This window comes from Pygoscelis adeliae, unplaced genomic scaffold (assembly GCF_000699105.1).
Source record: "Pygoscelis adeliae isolate BGI_AS28 unplaced genomic scaffold, ASM69910v1 Scaffold92, whole genome shotgun sequence".
Classification (NCBI taxonomy): Eukaryota; Metazoa; Chordata; class Aves; order Sphenisciformes; family Spheniscidae; genus Pygoscelis; species Pygoscelis adeliae.
In genome coordinates, this window is record NW_008824306.1 from 1621349 (window position 1) to 1642004 (window position 20656).

At 36.3% G+C, this 20656-nt stretch overlaps 1 protein-coding gene across 2 annotated transcripts in view; it reads right to left on the reverse strand.

Annotated features, from left to right (window-relative positions):
• The window catches only part of USP9X (ubiquitin specific peptidase 9, X-linked), a 79496-nt gene that overhangs the window by 15796 nt on the left and 43044 nt on the right, over window positions 1-20656 (reverse strand). The window contains exons 24-35 of one of the 2 annotated variants that reach the window (XM_009318896.1): window positions 19538-19663; window positions 16048-16214; window positions 10067-10175; window positions 9328-9474; window positions 9060-9206; window positions 8063-8270; window positions 5598-5818; window positions 5011-5201; window positions 4391-4564; window positions 2029-2170; window positions 1103-1853; window positions 460-583 (exon numbers count right to left, since the gene is read on the reverse strand). In XM_009318896.1, coding sequence (XP_009317171.1) covers window positions 460-583; window positions 1103-1853; window positions 2029-2170; window positions 4391-4564; window positions 5011-5201; window positions 5598-5818; window positions 8063-8270; window positions 9060-9206; window positions 9328-9474; window positions 10067-10175; window positions 16048-16214; window positions 19538-19663 — 2507 coding nt within the window. Of the gene's footprint in view, window positions 1-459; window positions 584-1102; window positions 1854-2028; window positions 2171-4390; window positions 4565-5010; window positions 5202-5597; window positions 5819-8047; window positions 8271-9059; window positions 9207-9327; window positions 9475-10066; window positions 10176-16047; window positions 16215-19537; window positions 19664-20656 lie in introns of both variants that reach the window. The other variant, XM_009318895.1, reaches the window with a different exon arrangement.

Consider the following 20656-nt stretch of genomic DNA (forward strand, 5'->3'; position numbering starts at 1 on the left):
CTCTGCTAACAGAGTCTAGAAGACTATATACATGTTTCAGAAACAGACTACAAATATAAGCTGCACAAATGGGTTGAAGAGAGCTTTGTTTAAAACTACTCAAACCATGAACAAACCATTCTGAATTAGTCAGAATACATAACCTATTAGTTTTGCGCTAGCGATTAATTCTACTCCTTTATTCTTTTTCAAAGACAGACAAAAGGTAGGTTTAAGCTCTGTTTGAAAACGAATTTTGAAGCTGTTACAGCTCAGCAACTTATTTTAAGGCTCAGTTTCTTCCCAGTATTTTCTGTTAAAATTTTCCCCCCTTTTCATGTGCACCTTGACCACACAGTTGGGGAAGAGGGGAAAATGGCACAGACCACTAACACCTTTTATTGTCCTATGTATATAACTGGGATGTTTTAACAGACATCAAACTTCCAAAACTGTAATTGTTGTTAAAAGACAAGATACCAATCACTGGCAGGGCCACGGACTATCTTCTTTGTATGAAATCCTGTGGTGAAGAGAAATCTAGCAGCAAGCTGAATACTAATCATAGTTATTTCTTCTGCTTCAGGCAACAGATGATCTTGTCCTAAAGAAAAATCAAAACATTCACATGTAGACAAAGTAAAAGCAATTTACTTTTAATAATTTAACTGATTCCAGATTACTATTGTCTGACGCTGTGTTCCAATTTCAACAAGAAACTCTATCAAAACAGCCTCTAGCTTCTGTAATGTATCATTTGAAAATGTAAGCTTTAAGACAGGTACCTGGAGGCTAATATATGTCTGATTTTAAGAAATTCAGCATCTCACCTTTGAGAACTGTCTTCAGCAGAACAGCCCACAAGCTTAAGTATTTTAACATGACTTAGTACATAAGCTGAATAATAGTTGATAATTTATCAAAGTAGTTTTTGCTAAATATCCTGGCACATTAGCACTGATGAACAACTCGACAACAGATGTTTAACTGCAGAAGTCCAGAAAGACAGAGTATTCAAAGTAGAATGCACGAAATTTTCACTGGCTAGACAAATTCTTGACAACACAAATCAAAACTCTTCTTACAAGAAATTAATCCATAACTATTGCACTAACATACTAACCTGGAGGAGGATTTAAGTAGACACTATTACAAGTAAGCAACTTCTTTATGAACTGGAAATATTCTAGGCTGTACTGCATACGATTATGCATGAACTGCACGTTCTGCTTCCGTACGCTTCGCTCAATGGCTGATGGCATTTTAATCTGATGGGGTTTAGTGGTGATAGCAAGTTCTGAAATATATTTTATTAGTTCATTGTCTTTGTCTATTGTGTCCATACGTTCATAAAAAAGAATATAAGCATTCCACCACCTCTTCTGGCGTCTATAGGACATACGCTTCATCATGTGATCAAATACTTCTCCCATGTATTCTCCACCAAAACACTGATTTTTCATTTCTTCATCATCATCCATTTTACACTCTGTCACATCTCCATCATCAAATTTATACCACCGATTTTTCTCACCATCTCCACCATTCCTCTGGATAATATAAGAGTAATAATGTCCACCACTGGCCTGGCCACTGTGTACAAGTACACCAACAAGCCTGTATTTTGTGCTCCCAGAGTGTTCATTTTCAGACTGTTCATTTTGTATTATCTGATTTTCAGGATTTACATCATCTCCTTCCAATTTAGCTACACCTGCCACCGTGTAAGGCTCCATGTCCAGCTCTCGTGGAAATTCAAAATAATCATTGAACTTGATTGCACATTCCCTTTCCCAGTCATAATCAAATCGTTTCAACTGGATTGCAAGAACTGGAGGCAACTTCTTAATCAACAAGCGTTTCACTGTATCAACCTAAAAAAGGACATGAACAGTTATCAGCTCTTAAGTTTCCATTCATATACTCTTACCAACAACCAAATTCAGTAATTAAAGGATAACTTTTTTCCCTGACCATGAACTAAGACTGAACTTAATACGGCTATAACATCACAGTTGTACACAAATTTAATATATAAGGAATCATTACCTTTTTGTTGCATTTTTCACAATGATATGCGTTTGCACCTTCCAATAAATCTCCTTTGACATACTGTTCCAAAGAATCAAGAAGGTTTTGGTGATTTCTTATATCTACATTCAGAGTTGTGAAGGATTCCTCGCATTCGTACCTACCAATGAACAGACAGATGTAAGAGAAAGGTAGAAACGTGTTCAACTTACATTTTACAGGTGCTACACAGCACCTTGCTGCAAAAGTTTTATTCAGCATTTGATGTCAACTTCTGGCAAAAGGAGTTAAGCAGTAAAAAAAAACCAAAAAACCAAACCACCACTGAACTCTCTTTATTGTAGTCTTCCTATAATTGTATTATGGTATCTGCACATTGTATTTTTTGATGTGCACTAACTATAGTTATTTTATGAACATCATAGAAATGACCTGTGTGTCTCAAGTTCACTGAAAAGATCATGGAAGTCGAACCTTTTAGCACATCTTGCTTTTAAAGCAGCTAAAGTAGCGTGACAGACCCTTGGCTAACTTAAGCTAGTAGAGAAGCACAAACAGCAAAGTAGAGTACTTTTTCCATTGCTGACCTTTACTGTCAGGAATTAGACTGATAAACACAAATATTGTATCATACCTAAAGACAACAGTTAAAAAAAAAAGCAGCCTTTTTATTTTTCTATCTGAAAAAACCCAAATAGCTGTCTTCATAAAATCACTTTGCATGTTTATGACTGGCTTTGACTTACTGTGTTCTGATACAACCTTCAAACAAATTCCTAGCAATGAACCAGCAATGCTTGAGAGACAAGCAGTTAAGACATCGTGGAAACAATTTTTTTTTTTTTTTTAAATAAAGAAGTGATGAATAAATTAAAAACCTTGCACCTATTCCAACATAACCCTGCAGGGCTTGTTTCTCTGATATGCAATCAAGCATACAAAGGTTTTTATAACAGTGAATAAATTAGTATTTAGAAACACTTCAACCAAAACAGTAATATTCATTCACCTATTAAATAACTTACAAATTTAGAAAAGCTGTTAATCTGTCATACCCCAATCCAATAGTTTAGTTTATCATCAGTTTTCTCCTCCCTAAACTACAATCAGGGTAACATTTTTATTACAAAGTACAATTATGCAAATCCAGCAGAGTTCCAAAAAGACAGGTAATACTTCACAATAGTACATAATATCAGGAATGAATGGTAACTCATGTTGCTTCCCATCTGTATCTTCCATTTAATTACCCATTGCACATAAAATAAAATCAGTGCTTTCACTTTATCTTGCAGTATTTCAACTTACTTCTGGTCACACATTTTAACACAAGAAACTTAAGATGTTCCACTTATAAGTTCTTCTAATTCACACATGAGCTCAACTGAAGTTGAAAGATTACCACAATAAAATCAGTTTGTATCAGTGGTTTTTTCCCATATTTTAATTGCTAACTGAAGAATAACAGTAAATGGTCAACTTTCACAATAAAAAGAACTTGCAATTGTAATGTGCAGAGAGATCTATATGGTTTAAGAATCACACATGAGCTGAAAGATGTAGTGAACAGTAAGAAGGCCAACTGTTAGTGATACAAAATTTAACACAATAATAAAAAAGCCAACTGTTGAAAAAGAACAAGTCCATCATCAGGCCATCTTGAATCTTGAACGCAATTCTGATCATCCACCTCAAAAGGGATACAGAAGAAAAAAGTCTAGAGAAGTACAAGTGTACCATGCCTAGTTCTATTCCTTCACTAAGCATCTGTCATTGATCACCATCATCAAGACAGTGGGCTACAGACTTCCAGTCTGATTTGGTATGGGTGTTTTTTTACATACCCTGTATGAAGCTGAATTTCAGTATTCACATTTTAAGTTAATTAAAAATACATCAGAAATCTTAAGAAAAAGATTCTACACCATTCTCCTTAATTACAGCTTACACAGTGAGTAGGAATGGAGTTTTACTCACTGGAATTAAAGATTCATACGTGGGTCAGCTCTATCCACACACTATGGAAGACAGAAGACAGCAAGAGCTGTTGGCCATGTCTAAAAATTTTATACATTGCATTTGGTCCCTAAGTTGCTTTCACTTTTAACAGGAACAAGCTATATCTTTTCCTCCCCTGATCAATACACAACGCTTCACATACAATCTGCTAAGTAGAAGCAATAACAATCAAGTATTTCAAGGCACTTGAAGACAAATTGATGTTAAGGCTGTAGAAAAAACAAGGTAGCAAATTCTATTAGCTTTAAAAAAACCAACACAAAAACACACAAAACATCCACTCTTGACTCTTTAGTCACTTTTATAAGTATACAAACACAGGCTGTTTTTCTGTAAGAAAGGAGAATCTTAAAACACTTACCGATGTGGGCATCCTTGACAAATCTTCTGATCAGCAAAGGACCCTCCTAAAACTTTACTTAACATTGCTGGATGGCCCAAAGCTTTTAAAGCTTCATCTAAACTGTCCACCAAGGAATTAAAAAATTCTAAAGCATCATGTTGTTCACGTAGATTTACAGGTTCACCCCAAAGTCTGAAAACAAAAGCACATTCTTGTCAAATATTTTTTGTTTTGTTCTCCACCAATTTATTTTCTAAAAAAATATTATTCAAGCTATTAATCCCTCCTTCTTACTACGCAAAACTATTTATTGGTTTGTGATGTAGTATACCAACTGTTACTCTGTCCCTGACACTTACTGGTAAGTAAAAACAAGTTTTCGTGTATAACATCACACTTAGTTCAAAGTCTCAATACCAAGGTCAAGAACTGCTAGAATTCAAGATAACCATCTTGCTGTAAACTTCGGTTTATTAACAGACTTCTACAGAATGGTGAAAAGGTAGGATAACAGATACAATGCTGCACAAGTTCTGCTAATTTACACTTAGCATCACTATCATTTCTTCTACTACGGTTAGTTTGGTTGCATTTCAGTGGTCCAGTGAACAGACATCAATACTAAATTTTCTGTTTACCTAAATTGTTTCCAAAACCCTCTTGGTACATAGTACTGTAGCCTGGAAGCTGCTAAATGACCAAAAATTACTTGGAGATGCCTCAGAACTCCAATATTGTACTCTTTTCTATCTTCTGTTTTACTCAGTGCTGGTTTGTCTTCATACTGATGTGGATAACCAAACACATCATCTCGCGGGTCAACATTGCTCTGAAACGCAGAAGAAAATTTGTGCAATTAACTTTGACATGTAGCTATCTCATAGCTAGTTGTATCCCTTGTTTAATTTAACAATGTACGGTGTTTCATATTCTCATCTGAAGAAACAAATAATGTCTTTGTATGCATTAACGGAGTTCTGGTGGCAGAAGTGGTGTATGGTGCTTTCAAATACAAATCCCTGAGGGGGAAGTCTGCAAACCCTGCTACTTGGATCTTTTGAACTGCCGCTCTGGCAGTGAGCCTATTCAAGTAAGACATATTATGCTATTGTCCCCACTGCCAGCATTGGAAAGCAAAGTGATAGGCAACTTAAATTTGTTACAACCTTTTCATAAAAAAGAATTCTATTTTAAAGATAAGCAAGTTCTATGTAGTTAAATTTACCTCATTGTCCTGCTTTTCATCCCCAGACATGTCATCATCTACATCACTGCCTGTGCCTTCAATTGCAAGAATCCCATTCCTGATGGCTGGAATCATGTACAGCTGCTGAATGACAGAATTCATGTAACAAGTGGCACCAGCATTTTTCAGGCCTACAAATCCCTTTGGTGGTCGAGGCCCAACAGGTGGTAGGTATTCCCATTCTGTAAGCGCTTCACAAGCTAAAAGAAAATAGCAGAATAGAAAAATATTGTTATAAAAGAATTAGACCATCAATGCAGTTACAAAGGGCAGTTGCATAAAATTAGTATCTGTCTGTATCACACTGCAGTTTAATAAAACAAATGTTTCACCAGAAAACTTAATTGCTAAAATTAACACAACTTCTATGAACGATAGTTCTATCTGTAATCTTAACATTACACCATTTTCTTCTATTGCATGACTAAAAAGGTGGCCAGACAAAAAAAAAAAGTCTATTTATGTATCGAACAGAAGTCTTTCCTCAATACCAGCAAGTTTCTTAGCTGAAGAATTCAGCTGAATGAATCTAGAATATATAACCAATTTATAAACCTTTCACAAATTTATAATCCTTTTAAAATTACAATATTTCACTGATGCCTCACTTTTCCTTTCCAGGATGGGAAACAGTTTTAGATAGTGCTATCTGTATGACTTGTGATAAGAGTTTTTTCCTCCTGAGTCTTCTCCCTCAGACCTCTCGCATCTCTTCAGAGTACATTTATGATCACAGGTTTCCTACACTAACCTGTGGTTCTGTGGTTTTAACATAAAAAATTCTGATGTAAAAGCAAGTAAGAGAGCATGCATGTTTACAAGCAAGCTTTACTTGGTATATGAAACACACAGCATGCACAGTTCATACATGTGTTCTCTCTTCTGTCTGACATACCATGGAGATCTGGCGTTCTATCGCACTTATCAAATATTTGAGCGGAAGGAAATGCCATAAAACCCTTCTAATTTTGAGGATAAGAAATACACTACTTCCCAATAGAAAAGGGTGAAGAAAAAAGGATGAGGCAGGGGGGAAAACGATAAAGCTACCCTTTTCATTTGAGATGGGACCAAACAGGAAGAGACTGAAAAACCTCAAATGACTCACTGATAACCACCAACTGGCCAAGTAGCACTGCCATTGTGAAAGGCAGTGGACAATCCCTACTATGGGGTACTATTCTAGTTGCTTATAGTTTTGCTAATTCTGTTAAATCACAGAATGGGCTGGGCTGGAAGGGACCTTTAAAGATCATCTAGTCCAAACCCCTGCCGTGGGGAGGGACATCTTTCACCAGATCAGGCTGCTCAAAGCCCCATCCAACCTGATCTTGAACACTTCCAGGGATGGGCATCCACAACTCTGCTGGGCAACCTCTTTCAGTTTAAAATCATTGTCCCTTGTCCTATCACTACAGGCCCTGGTAAAAAGTCTCTCTCCATCTTTCTATAAGCCCCCTTTAAGTATTGAAAGGCTGCAATAAGGTCTCCCTGCAGACCTCTTCTCCAGGCTGAACAACCCCAACTCTCCCAGCCTTTCTTGCCATACGAGCTTGGGTTTGCTTGGTTTAGTTCTTTTAGTTTTTTTTTCCCCCTGTTAATATTACAGCCAAAATGGTTTAGCTATCTCATTTAGGGCTGCAGAAAATATGCTCGTTTGTTTGTTTTTAAGAAAGTCTTACGTGCTTTTTGTGGATAACAAAATCTGTGTTAATTATGAGCCATTTGCCATCCTTGTGAAAATTAGCCCAAGTTTCATTTGACTATCAGCTTTTGAAACACTAACATTTCTAAGTTTTTGTACATACTGCAATTGCTATAATCTTTCTCCAGTGAGAAGGAGAGAGTTGAGTGCAGAGCTGTGCTGAGGCAAGGCCAAAACTGAAGAACAAATGTTTGAGAAAGGACTATGACAAGCAGTGAATGAGTACAGAACTAAAAAGGGAAACAAGACAGTGGACCTGTGTCTGTGTGTGAACAACGATGACAAATTAGGTGAGCAACCAAGAGACTTGCACTAAAACTAAGCTGAAGATACCTGATGAGGTTCTGGGATTGGTTAGGCAGAGCCTGAAATGATGAGACAAAAGTAGAAGACACAGACAGAGTGAAGGTCCCGGGAGCTGTAGGGACAAAGGGGAGTAGCCAGAGATCGAGGCAGGAAGGGTCAGACTGCGTAAGTGACTGGGGCTGGAACTTGGATGCAACCATGTAATGCAAGTCAATACATTTACTGCATAAAGAACAAATAAAGGCTACACTGAAAAACTTTTCTAGATTTTGACAGCCTGATTTTGCAACATTAAAAGCAGCCACAAACAAGCCACAAACTAAAAAACTCAGCATCTAGTTCTTGATAATATAAAAAAACCCTATACATAATACAGACATTAAAAAGTAGAAAAAAGATAATTAAAAATATTACATACTAGTGATTGCTGTACCTATGTAATACATTTCAGTCAAGGTGTCTACTATCTGCTTCAGATTTCGGACACATCCAACTGCTAGTGCAACTAGTAGCTCAAAGCCAGCATTAATAGTAGCTGGTGAACTACAGACTGGTATGGCCTGCTCAGCAGGCAATTCTCCATTTCTCATGTATTGTAGATAAACATTGGATGCCGGAAAGATGAAATCATCTATCAGCTCCTGGGGGGGGGGAAAAAAAGTCACCTGTTACCATAGAAATGCACACTATTTTATAACAGAATAAGAGTTATTACATAAATGAATGTCTGAGAACCAGAGGAGTACTTAAAAAAACCCAAGAGTTAAAATTGACACTAACACCATAACAAGCTTGTAAATTTAGAACATAATAACTCCATTCCAAAGTGGTTCCCTGCAAACCCACCCCCCCACTGCAAGTTAAAAATAAATCTTGACTGGTAAAAATTTTCTTTTGCCAAACCAGTATTGTCTACAAAGCTCTTTATCAATTAGTGCTGAAAAAGACCACATTGCTGCTGTATAATATCAGAGGTACAAAGAAAACACATCTGATTAAAGAGACGCTCAGATGTCATGCATTTGTTCAAACCTGCCATAAACATTAATAGCACTAATTAAGAACATGTAGAGAAAAGACAATACAGGGGTAATAAAAGAAAGCAGTCCTGTACAGGATTATCCTGTATCTATGTCACTATCCTTGTGTGATGTTTGCTGAGTCTTGGAATAACAGCTCATGAGGTTACAGCAACTCCATACACAGTGGTTCCAAAGAATGAGAATGTTAAGCACCCTTATGAGTGAAACGTGTAATTTTTAAAAAAAAATATTTTAAAAGAAAACATTAAACTCCATTAGAAGCCCTTGTCAAACAGTTAAATTGGGACCTTTTACGGTTACAGACCACAAGATGCAAAGCTTCTTTTTACCTACTTATAGCAAACAAAAAAATCAAAAAACTCCATACGTCAAAAAACTTGAACTTACTTTAATGAGATTAGCACCTCCTTTTTCACAACCAATATGGTATTTCTTCTCAGGTGTCTGGAATGCTAACAACTCTTTTGTTACTCCAAGGTGACCCTCTAAGATAGTTTCTTCGACACCTGTTTCCCCTGTTCTTTTTACTTCATCCTGCCATTTAAGAGAAAGTTAGGATACTCTAAACAATATACATTTACCAAGCTTAAAACTGTACTTTACAACAAAGCAGCAGAAAGCTGATTATCAGAAATAAATTGATCCTAAAACTTACCCTAATCCTCTTAAGCCAGTCAATTTCATTATTGAGAAGAACTTCAGCATTGGGTACGTTAATATTACTGTTGTAAGCATAGTTAAGAAGATGTCTTAAGAGAGTGAAGTAGTCTCCAGAATGCTTAGCTCTCTCTCTTGCAGTACTCTATGTAAGCCAAAAACAAATGACATAGAATTCATACACGCTTCTACTTACAGTGCAACGTATTTTCCCTAAAACTGGCAATAAATATGAAAGCAAAGAAGCGTAGGGTTATTTTTAACCTTTTGGAAGTTTTCAGTTGTGTTTAGCTGTTAATGAATAACTTCCGCACTATTTTAGTAGCAATTTCTATACCTGCATGGGAAACAAACAATGAAGTGATCTAATGTTCAAGAGAGCCATGAGCATGCAGAATTGAAAAGCCCTGGCAGGCCCAGTAAAAGAAGGCAGTAACTGTAGGTATCCATCTAATCTGCTAAGGATTTTTACTTGAAGGTTAGCATTCACTGAAGATCAAATGCATACATTAAAGCTTATTGTTCATGTTCTTATCAGAAAATGCAAAAAAGACTCTTTCCTTTCCCCCCTCATCTAACTCAAATGGAAATCGACTGTGCTGCTTGCCTATAGGTCAAAAAGAATCTGTATTTTAGTGACTTGTTAATAGCAATTTGCTTTTTCTTGCAGATATTTTGTCTTATTACTTTTTACAGAAATTCACATTGTACTTAAGCCTTTACCTCTAAAAACTTACCCCTAGAACAGTAAACAGCAGGGTAATGAAGAAAAGGAGAGGTCTCTGTCCCATGCAACACCTGGTAGCCATTAAAAAGAATTGCTCCTGTGCCATCTGACGAACAGTTCTGGAAATCATTTAATAGAAACATTAAATACAATCTCCCTATCCAAACAGGACATTAAAAAGAACAATTAAATTTGTGCTTATCTGCTTAATGCCATTTTCTAAAACTGTACATAATGTAAGAAATGGGAATACTTTAATTATTCACTACCCATCACATTGTTTCTCCTTGCAGTGACATTTTAGACACATGAATTACTATTACAAAACCTGTTCCACAAATCAAATATTTAAAGGTAGAAGAAAAAGAAACCTATCAGCACCTAACCACTAAACCTTTGCAACTGCCAGCAAATACTGCATAACACAACAAGCAATTTGCAACCCTAAATAAATTTTTGTTTTTTTCTAATCAAGCACCAGTTGTGCCTGAAAGACAAAATAAAACTAAAGTAAAACTGCTCTTATGTATCACTACAGCAGTTTGCTGAGCATCTATGAAGTGATCAAAATTCATCATTAGTAAGAAATGAGAAAAATTGACCCGTTGAAAATTCAAGTGGCTAGAATTAAAGGAAATTTTCCATTTAAGAACTTAATCTTACCACTGGAATAATGTGGGAATGGATAAGCTTAAGAAAAAAAAAACTAAGGCAAATCCTATTCTTTCAAGTTGTAAGATGAATTGTCTGAGCATTATAGCTTGTAAAAACTGTTAGAAACAACTCTGCTTGGGTGGAGAGAGAATACAAGTGAATGCTGTACTTTATGAAAGTATCTCATCATATGAGAAACCGTATTTTACAGTGTCTTTTTGGTGTGGCTGTCATTGTTTTCTGCCCATGAGGTCACTGTGGAAAGCACACGAAAGAATCCTATTTCCTTCAGAGATCTTTCATGTGCAGTTAACTGTGCTTCAAAGACATGCAAGAATGACCACAAGGTCAGAGCAAAGATGCACCTAGCTGAGCACTCTGCCTCTGACATACACCTAAGAAAGCGCACAAGAAGAAGGAAGCATGCAGTGACACTTCTCCAGAATGTTCTCTCAGCTACTAACAATTTGTGGTTCGGGAAGACTACCAAAAGCAGTATTTCATAGCCCTCACTGGACAAATTGATGAAAGAACCCCTCAAACTATTTCCAAACTGAAGGTTTACACTGCTTAAATGTTATGCTCAAGAAGTTCTTATACAAAGAAACACTGTTCTCTATTTATTCTCCCTTTGCTACTTCTGATTTTAAAGGTCTCTGTGGTATTCTCCTCCCACCATTTATTTCTTCTCCAATACGAAGTGCCCCAAGCTATTCAGCTGTTCCTCAGATGGAAGTAATTTCAGAGCTTTGATCTCCCCTGTCACCCTTCTCTGATCTTTGCAAGTTCTACTACATTGCTTTGAGTTGCAGAAGACTGTGGTGTGGAGGGGGTCTGTTTTGTTCTTAATAATAATTGACATTTTAAGGGATCCAATTGCTGAGCTGAAGTTTTCATAAAACTTCTCACAGAAATTTCTTTTAAGCTGCAACCCTTCAACTGCTTGGGACACGTCACATAGACACTCCTCAGGTTCATGCACTTAAAGGCAGAATGAAATAGATGAAAATTCTCACCTTATTTTCCTAAGGTGAGAAATGTAACCAAGGAAACACATACTTCACACTGTTATGCCTCCAAGGAGCATGCGGTATTTGAACACAAGTATTATATTTTCGTGAGGCTCTAACAATCTAAGAGCTCTTAAGGAACCATGAGAGGGATGCAGCTGCCTAAACACAGGCATCCAATGCCATGTTAGACACCATGACAACAGCGTAGAGCTGGCAGATAGGACATGAGTTGTGTGATGAACTCACACTCACCCAATGAAACAGCTGTAGGCCAAATGCCTCCATCAAGGCAGGCAACCTGAATCCCATCCCATTGATAGCTCCAGGATACAGATTTCTGTTTAGTTAACAGAAGTCAGCCTCTTCAATGGGTATAAGCGCCATTGCTTTACACGGGCAGTAAGAATTTGTATTTATTTGGGCCACATATGTATGACCACCAAACACTTTGCAGCCATCAGTGGAATACTTCTGGGTTCCAGGATCATTGAGGACTAACTGTTCAGCTATCTGCTGTTGACTAAGCCAGTCTTGTATTCAGGGGTCACCACTATAAAATCAATTACCTTGGAGCATAAGAACTGCTCTAGTATTTAGTATTAAACATTTTGCATTCTGTTTCTCAATTTACAGGTAGCATGGTTATGCTATGAGGAAACAGCAGAAGTCCCATACAATCTCAACCTCTGAAAGAAACAAACAAAACCCGCAATCCATCTGATCTTTTCCAGAATGATATTTGCGAGATCTGAACTTGATCGTCTTCCTTGTCTTTTATGGTAAACCAAAAACATTTTCTCACATGCATATTTTTGCTCACATTGTTCTCTGATTGAGGACAGGAGATTAGAGAACAATAGTTGAAAGTAGAACGATATTCAGAATTCTGTCTGGTATTTGCTAAACTTTCTCTGCACTGCAAACACTGAATTTGTTTCCATATTAATTCAGAAGAGGAACTGTTTTTTTAGCTTAGTTCAACTTCACGGTCTTCATTTTCAAAGCAGTCTTCCGTTTCTACTCATGTTTATGCTATTCTAACCATCACAGCATGCAACTGTTCATTATTACAAGTGAGATTATCATATATATCAGAAATCTTACAAGTATATGAGACACAAGAGCTCAGTGGTTAGCTTCTTGTACTGACAGTATGAACCATTTTTCCATACAATAAATTCAGCTCATTTCCCATTCTGGTGGAGAAAGACAGCAGAGATAAGGAGCTCAGCAGCAGTCCACTTAGATAAGAGAAGCCCTTAAAAATTTTATTGCCTCTGACAAAAACAAGCCAACCAACCCCATCCATTAATGTTACTCTTCATTTTAAAGGGCAAAAGGCTAACGTACCTGGGGAATTAAGCCACTGCTGTTCAGACTTGGGCTGACATGCCAACAAAACGTGTGGAAAGAGAACCCCAGCTCAGGGACATATGTAGTTTCTTCAATATTTTAGGAAGAAAAGTACAACAGTCAACTATTCACTAGGCATAGCAATAAGAAATAGTTGGGCTTCAAATTCAGCCAACAAAGCTCAAATCAGCAAGAAGAGTAATCATTGGAAGAGACTAGCAAAACCATGACAGATAGTCCCATCTGTAAATCAAGACTGGAGGTTTTGCTAAAAAGACCTTCTACCTCCATCACAAACTGTGTTAGATAGAACCTGCACAATGAAATTCAGAGACTAAACTGTTTAAGACTTACAGATTTAGAAGTTCCCGATTTGAACAAATAGTTCATTTCCTTAGGGAAATATGACCAGAACAGAAAAATCCTCACAAAGAGCACCTGCAGTTTTCAAAGACTGGAAGAGTGGGAACAAGTCATCTTTGGTCTAGGTTTGTCACTGGCACTATTCCGTTTGTAAAAAACAGAACATTGCTGTCTTGCTAGTAGCTATTTTAGTATTTTACATTGTGCTGTAAACGTAAAACAAAGCAGACTAATTATTTTTTGTAACCAATTAAGTTATGGGGGTTTTGTTTGTTTTTTGGGTTTTTTTTAAGTAAATGTTAACACAGCTATTCTGTGAGTTCTTGCAGCAAAAAGGCATTATGGGCACAGCATTTTTAGAGTGGGAAGAATCACAAAATAGATTCATAGTAACAAAAGAATATCCCAGTATTTTCTTCTTTCAATTATTCTTGATGACAAAATCCTGGCCTATTAACCCAAACCAGTGAAAGTGACAGCAAATAAGAAACTTTTAACTCTGACACCTGATAAATGGTGGCAGAGATAAAAAGAAAAGAAGAGATACCTAGCTGTGATGACAGCTTTCCAGCCCACATAAAGTGACAAGAATCTCAGTTTGTGATATTCAAAGCTTCAAGAAAGGTTTTAAGACCATTTCATGAGAGACATGTCACACCAGAAGCAGCCCCAGAAGTTTTAATGTTGTAATACTGCCAATAAATAAGCATGGCGGTCACACAGATTTGGCCACTATATTAGACAATAATCTAAGTTCTCTAAAGTTATTATTTGTGGAAATACACTTCTTATTTACAAACTAAACCTGAAAACTGCTCACTGAACTTAATATGCAAAGAAATACTTCTGTCCGCAAAGTGTTGATACCAAACACTAACTGAAATATAAACAAATGCTGATGAACACTTGAGAAATGTCACTTAAATTCCAAGTACAATGCCAGAACGTCAGATAACTACACTGAAATTTATTATAAAAATTATCACCCATTACTTACATTTGTACAATTAAGATCATGTAAAAAGCCACAAATCTGATAAATCTTTGGACCCACATAAAAAAAATAATGAAAGGATGGGGCAGCACTAACATTTGCCCATGCTATTCAGCTGTACTGGTACTCCAAATTTGACAAGTGGCCAATATACACTTACTATCAAAATAGTAACTTGGTATCAACTGTTGACAGTTTTAAAAATAAAATTTAGTGATTTCTTACTCATCAGCCTTGAAAGTTACCAAAAATAGTGAAAGACAGCTTGTTTCATTTAATATGTAAAATTACAACATACATTTGTCAGCATGTTTTGTTAAACTGATCTAACTTAAGTGATAATAACAAGCATCAGTGAAGCTGAAAATTCAACATCCCATATCAAAGGTTGCAAACTAGTAAAGCTTATGGGTTCTGATAATAACGCTCCACAGTTTCACCAACGTGTCCAAGTAGTTTATTGTAAAGAGATACTCTGATGATACTATTGATCCTTTTGTTATGGTGAATATTGCTGACCGTAAGACTTTCCAACCTGTTTTATCTAGAAAAGTAAAAAACCCAAAACATGGTGCTGAAATTCTGACCCCAGTCATCTCAGAGCGCCACAATCTGACTCCATTTGAAATGTATTGAAAGGCTTAGACAACTTCACTTATTTCTGATTTCTGTCATTTCTCAAAGAAAGTTAAAATATTCATGGAACAACAGCGGAGCTATCTTACAAAACTAGAATTAAATCTTTAGTAACAGTTCAAAGCACTAGTAACTTTAAGTTTAATAACATACAAAAACTTTCCACCTGGATGGCTTAGAAAAATACAGACCCCAATATTTCACACCAGAATTTCAGATGGGCTAGAAGTCACAAGACATGCATCATACAGATGCTGTATCATGCAGATGTTGCCTAAGGAGAATGTAGGAATAGCTTAGAAATAACGAGAGACCTCTGAACTCTATGGCAAGACTGCAGGACAACAGAACCACATTGCTCTTGGCAGCTCCTGCTGGTTTTCCCTGTCCATCTGTCCCCCAGGAGTTGCTAACGATTCCACAAAGACACTGCTACTGCACCAGGTGACAGCTCCAGTGCGACAGCTCTACGTAAAATGTGTGAGTCAGTGAAGAGTCACAAGTGTACCACTCCAATGCAAGAAAACCAGAGGATTAAATCTTAACTTCCCCCTCTCCTCAAACTGCCAGCACTGTATCTTGTCTTGACTTATCAGAAAAAGTATAGCAAAGTTCTTCTATACCTAAGTCACTTAGAATATTCTAATGTTGTATTTACAGAATTTCTGAAAAACATGAAGTACCTATTATTTTATTCTAAGTAAGTTTTTCTAAAGCCATCAGTAGCACATTATCAGGCATCCATCTGGCTTGACAATATCCTCCATATCAGTATGAAGAAGATGGGACTGATAAAGCTACCACTTCAGGATAGGTATCCAAACTACAGAATTATATTGCTAAACAGTAAATTAAGACAACTGCAGAAAAATCCCTTAAGTAAGAAGCCACTGCTCTGCATTTAGGCTTTATATTAATTTTGAATTGTAAAATAATATATGTGATTAAAAAAAAATCGCCACCACCACCAAAACTTACTTGCTGTGACAGTGCAATAGCAAATCAATGATAAACGTCTGCCATGCCTTTTCTTTACTGAGTGCATCCAGTGCCGTTGGAATCAAAGCAAAACACAGGGTCATCACCTCCAATGCTTCGCAGCAAACTTGTTCATCTTCCATGTCTGGTTCATTTCCTGCGTTTGTCTGTGGAAAATAAACCAGAGAGCACAAAGTGGGTATAGAAAAAAAATCCCAAGAAACCCAACTGGCTCCAAGGTATATACACTAAATACAAACACAATCATTTAGTATACAAATTTGTGGTTTTTCAGTGCCAAGTATTTTATGCACTCAGATGTGATTCAAAGCACTATGCGGGATGACCTGAACTTCCAGTACTGTGCTTCTCAAAGGAGGATTCCAAGCATGAACTTAAGGAGCCAGAAGTTAAACAGGAAGCTTGTAGGCAAAAGTTGTATCAGTTAGTACTGTTGGGGTTTTTTTGTTGGTTTGTATTTGGGTTTTGTTTGCTTGGTTTTTTAATTTTTAAATAAGATGCTTTTCTTCACTACTGGAGAACTCCAGAACCTGGAGTTTAAAGCTTTGGAAACAGTTACTATTTAAACAGAGAAAGGCTGTAGTGCTGTATGACTCATCAAGAAGTCCAGTTTTACAAAGCTTTGATACTTACAACTTATTTGACCAAAAGCTTCTTAATACTGGTAGAATTTACTCAGCACTCCACTAGTTTTCAGAAACATGAAACAGCTGAACCAAATTTCAAACATAGTTGCTGAGGTGACTTTTGAAATATGAAAGGATAATATTTCTAACTGGTACACATAGGTTATTCTTTCAATTAAACATGATTCAACTGAGTTGATTTTTGTGCATTTTCCCAAAATAAATACTTTGGGGAAAAAAAAGCAAGCCCTCTCCTCCATCTAAGCCAAAATTAATTAACTTGAAGTTTTGAAGAAATAGAATGGGAGCAGGTTTCAATCGTAATTCATAAGTAATTATGGCTGCAGGTTAGCAACATTAACCAGAGACATAAAATAAGTATTTGTTTTATATATGGAAAGGTTATCAAGATTAAGTAGGCAGAAAGAAGGGATTACAATGCAGAAGAGATAACTAATTGTAAACAGCAGCAAAAGAGGACAAAGTATGTCTCAGTCTGGCAACAGACACTATCTTGTCTTTGCACAACAGCTAAAAAACAGAGACAGTCACTACCACTGCAGAGGGAGGATGTGGTAATTCTGACACATCTCAAGATATGAAAGTAAAAGCAGATGGCTTTCAACAAGTTCAGGACTGTACCTGCTCTGCACTGAAGCCCTGTTTAGAAAATAAAGTTATTTCTGCATGTCTGCAGGGATCTAGTAGAAAGGCAAAGTGCATTTTATGAATGAAGTACTTCCCTGTACTCAGGCACCAAGAGCTGACCGGTCTGTACAAGCAGCATACCTGCAGTATTTCAGATGGGTATGGGCCTTCTCTGAGCTAGTGAAGGAAATGGCGGTTTGACACACTGAAAGTTGCACACAGTCCTCTTCAACCACTGAGAGGACTCCCATACCAGAATTTTTTGAGGCAGGAGGCAGAAGAGCCTCCATAAAAATTATGCTCTCAAAATAATTTATCTTGACTTTAAAGTTTAATTGAATTCACCATTTAAGTTCAGAAGCTTCTTAAAGTGCTCAGAACATTCTTTCAGAAGTCATACTTGATGGGACCCCTCTGAAGTGCCTCTTAAAAAAACATTTACCATAGTTGCGCCTTTGATGTTATTAGGAATTGCTGACATGTCATTCCTGATTCCACAAAAAATCAGTCTGCTTTTGTTCTTAAACTAGCATTTAATGATAAATCTCTACCCCACAGACTTAGCTAAATGCTCCTATGACCTATGATTTAAGAGTCTAAGGTTTAGTGTTGAACTTAGAAAACTGAAAGCATTTTTCTTAAGATACTTTTTCCTCCAAGCCAGTGTTTGCCAGTCACTGGTATATTCAATCTTTATAAAACTACAACAGGAGTTACTTCCTCTCATCTATAACCAAATGCAATTCTCTTAAATTAAGAACGTGACTTTTCTTGCATCATATTCCTCTATTTCTGCAATACTTTCCTCTCTTTTAATGTTATTTTAACAGAGCATACTTTATTCCCCCTTCTTATTACTTCTGCAATTTCTTCCTCTTTTTAGTTTCCAATTTTTCCCGTCAAGTTTTATTTCCCTTTTGCTTTGGGTAAACCAAATGCAGCTGCAATTTATTACAAATGTCCATATAAGTGTCAATAACCCCCCCCGCAACATTTAAAGGATGATTGATAATGCACAGCTTAAATTTCATCTATTTTAAAACTTCAATTGTTTGAAAATATTTTTACAGAACTTAACTGTACAATTTTCACCCAGAAAAAAGCCAGAAGAGAACATTTTGGTGTATTTTCCTTTCGTGTATTTTCTCTAGTGCACTACTGCTCTTAAAACATCAAATGTATAGATGTAAGAGCACATCTTCACGTGCCTGGACTGCCACACTAACTAAACCACTTTTTATACGTGCCAGTTGTATCACCTCCCCCACCCACCCCACCAAAACCCAAAAAAACACAACTTCATTTCATGAAGAAGTCATTCTTGCAGCAATAGAAGCAGATGCCATTATACCACTACCTAAGCTAAGAAAGGTGTTGCATTTTGCTGAAGTAAATGTTTTTCCTCTAATTGATCATTTAAGCACAACATCTAATAAACCAAGAATAAAACTTCCCTATATATTCCTTTCCCTTTTACTCTCAGACAAGTATTGATGAGTACTAAACTTAATTTTATAAGGCGAACAAATGAAGATGTTTAGCGAAAAAAAAAAATATTTTTTAAAACCACTGTCAAAATACAGATTACTATTTTCTGTAACTGTAAGCAACATTTGTTAAAACACAAGGTGTGTGATAACATATATAAGCCCCAATTCCAAACTATTTGTGTAAACCACATGAAACCATGAAGATGGTCTACATATCTACATAATAAAAGGAAAAAAGCCATCTAGGATTAGCAATTATTTTGTTTTACCAGTGCTTCACTGCTAATTTCAGATCAGTTAGCTCATTTCTCATTCTAGACTGCACATATGCTTTCAATCAACTTCTGTAAAATAGACCTTTTAAATTTGAAGACTAGAAAAATTAGCATTGCAAAGAAGTGCTTATTTCTTATTTAGATATGGAATCTAACTGGGCTGAAAACATGTTACAGCAGCTTACAGAACTGGTGCATTTTTGAACTGACACCAGATTCAAGTTACAATTAAATGGCTACGAGAAAAGGAATTTAGAATAGAAAATTAAACTGTGGTTTGACAACTGACATATCATGCTAGACTCCAAAATACATCATCACCACGATAACTACCTAAAAGCTCATCACACTCTAAGCCTGACCTGGTTGACACTGTCCCTTTTGTAAACAAAGGAACAGTTATATAGAAAAGTTGCTTAGGAGTTCTTACCTTTTCATAGATTTTACTAATTTCCTCATTCGAGCTGAAAACCAGCTGAACTGACCCACAACCTGATGCCCAAACAATTTTTTGTACTGCCCTAATAACACAGATATCAGGGATGTATTTTGAAGCCTGAAAAAAGAGAAATAAACCAAAGCAACATTAAAATGCAGCTGCAAATAACATTACAATGGATTCTAAACTCTCACAGATGTATTTATAGAAAGTTTAAAATTTAAAAATTTAACGAAGAGTTTGTTCTTAAATAGAGAAAAAAAAAGATGACGTATCTTGAAAAGCATTTGTACTTCACTTACGTAATAGTTCATTTTTTAATAGAAAGTAGCATGTATTTTAGTTATATTACAGAATCTTAAATCATAATGCTACAAGTACCAGGAATTACAAGAAAGTGAACATTTTTGATAAGCAACCAGCAACTCTCTGATTCTGGGTAAGATTTAGCAGAAACTACCAACTTCAATGCTAAAACATTCTTGTTTTGGGGGAAAAAACCCCAACAAACCACCAAGCATGCATCTGGAAGGCAGCTAGCCTCTGAAGTAATGTAACAAGTTGAAGTTATTTTCGGGTTTGTCCCCCCCATGATATTTATTGTGCTAGCCAATAGCTAGACAAACTAATGCTTATCAAGTATGTGATTAATATACAAAGGGATTGTTCTATATTCAAGTTATACAGGGCTTAAAATTAATAAGAACACAGATCATATATCTTATGAATGCAGACTCACTCTTCAGTAGTTTCGGCATGGTCAGAGTTAACATCCAATAGTTTCTACTGACATACAAACATTACAAAACATACTGCAACTGCCATTATTTATAGTTTGTATCAACTTTCAAAAAACCCCCGAACCTATCTGGAGTCTATATTCAAAGTGGAACTGTCCGAAAAACAGGCAATCTTTAAAAGCATATGGTAGACCTCAAAAATTTCCAATTTAATTTTTCTAATGCTCAGACTTAATAAAAAAGATACTCTAACAAGCTTAACTAATAAGCTAGCTGCATCAGGAAACCTGAACAATGTGCATTCTTGCTACTGATATGGACATTAACAGTAGTTACAAGAAAAATAACAGGTATTTCACCTTTGCCACAA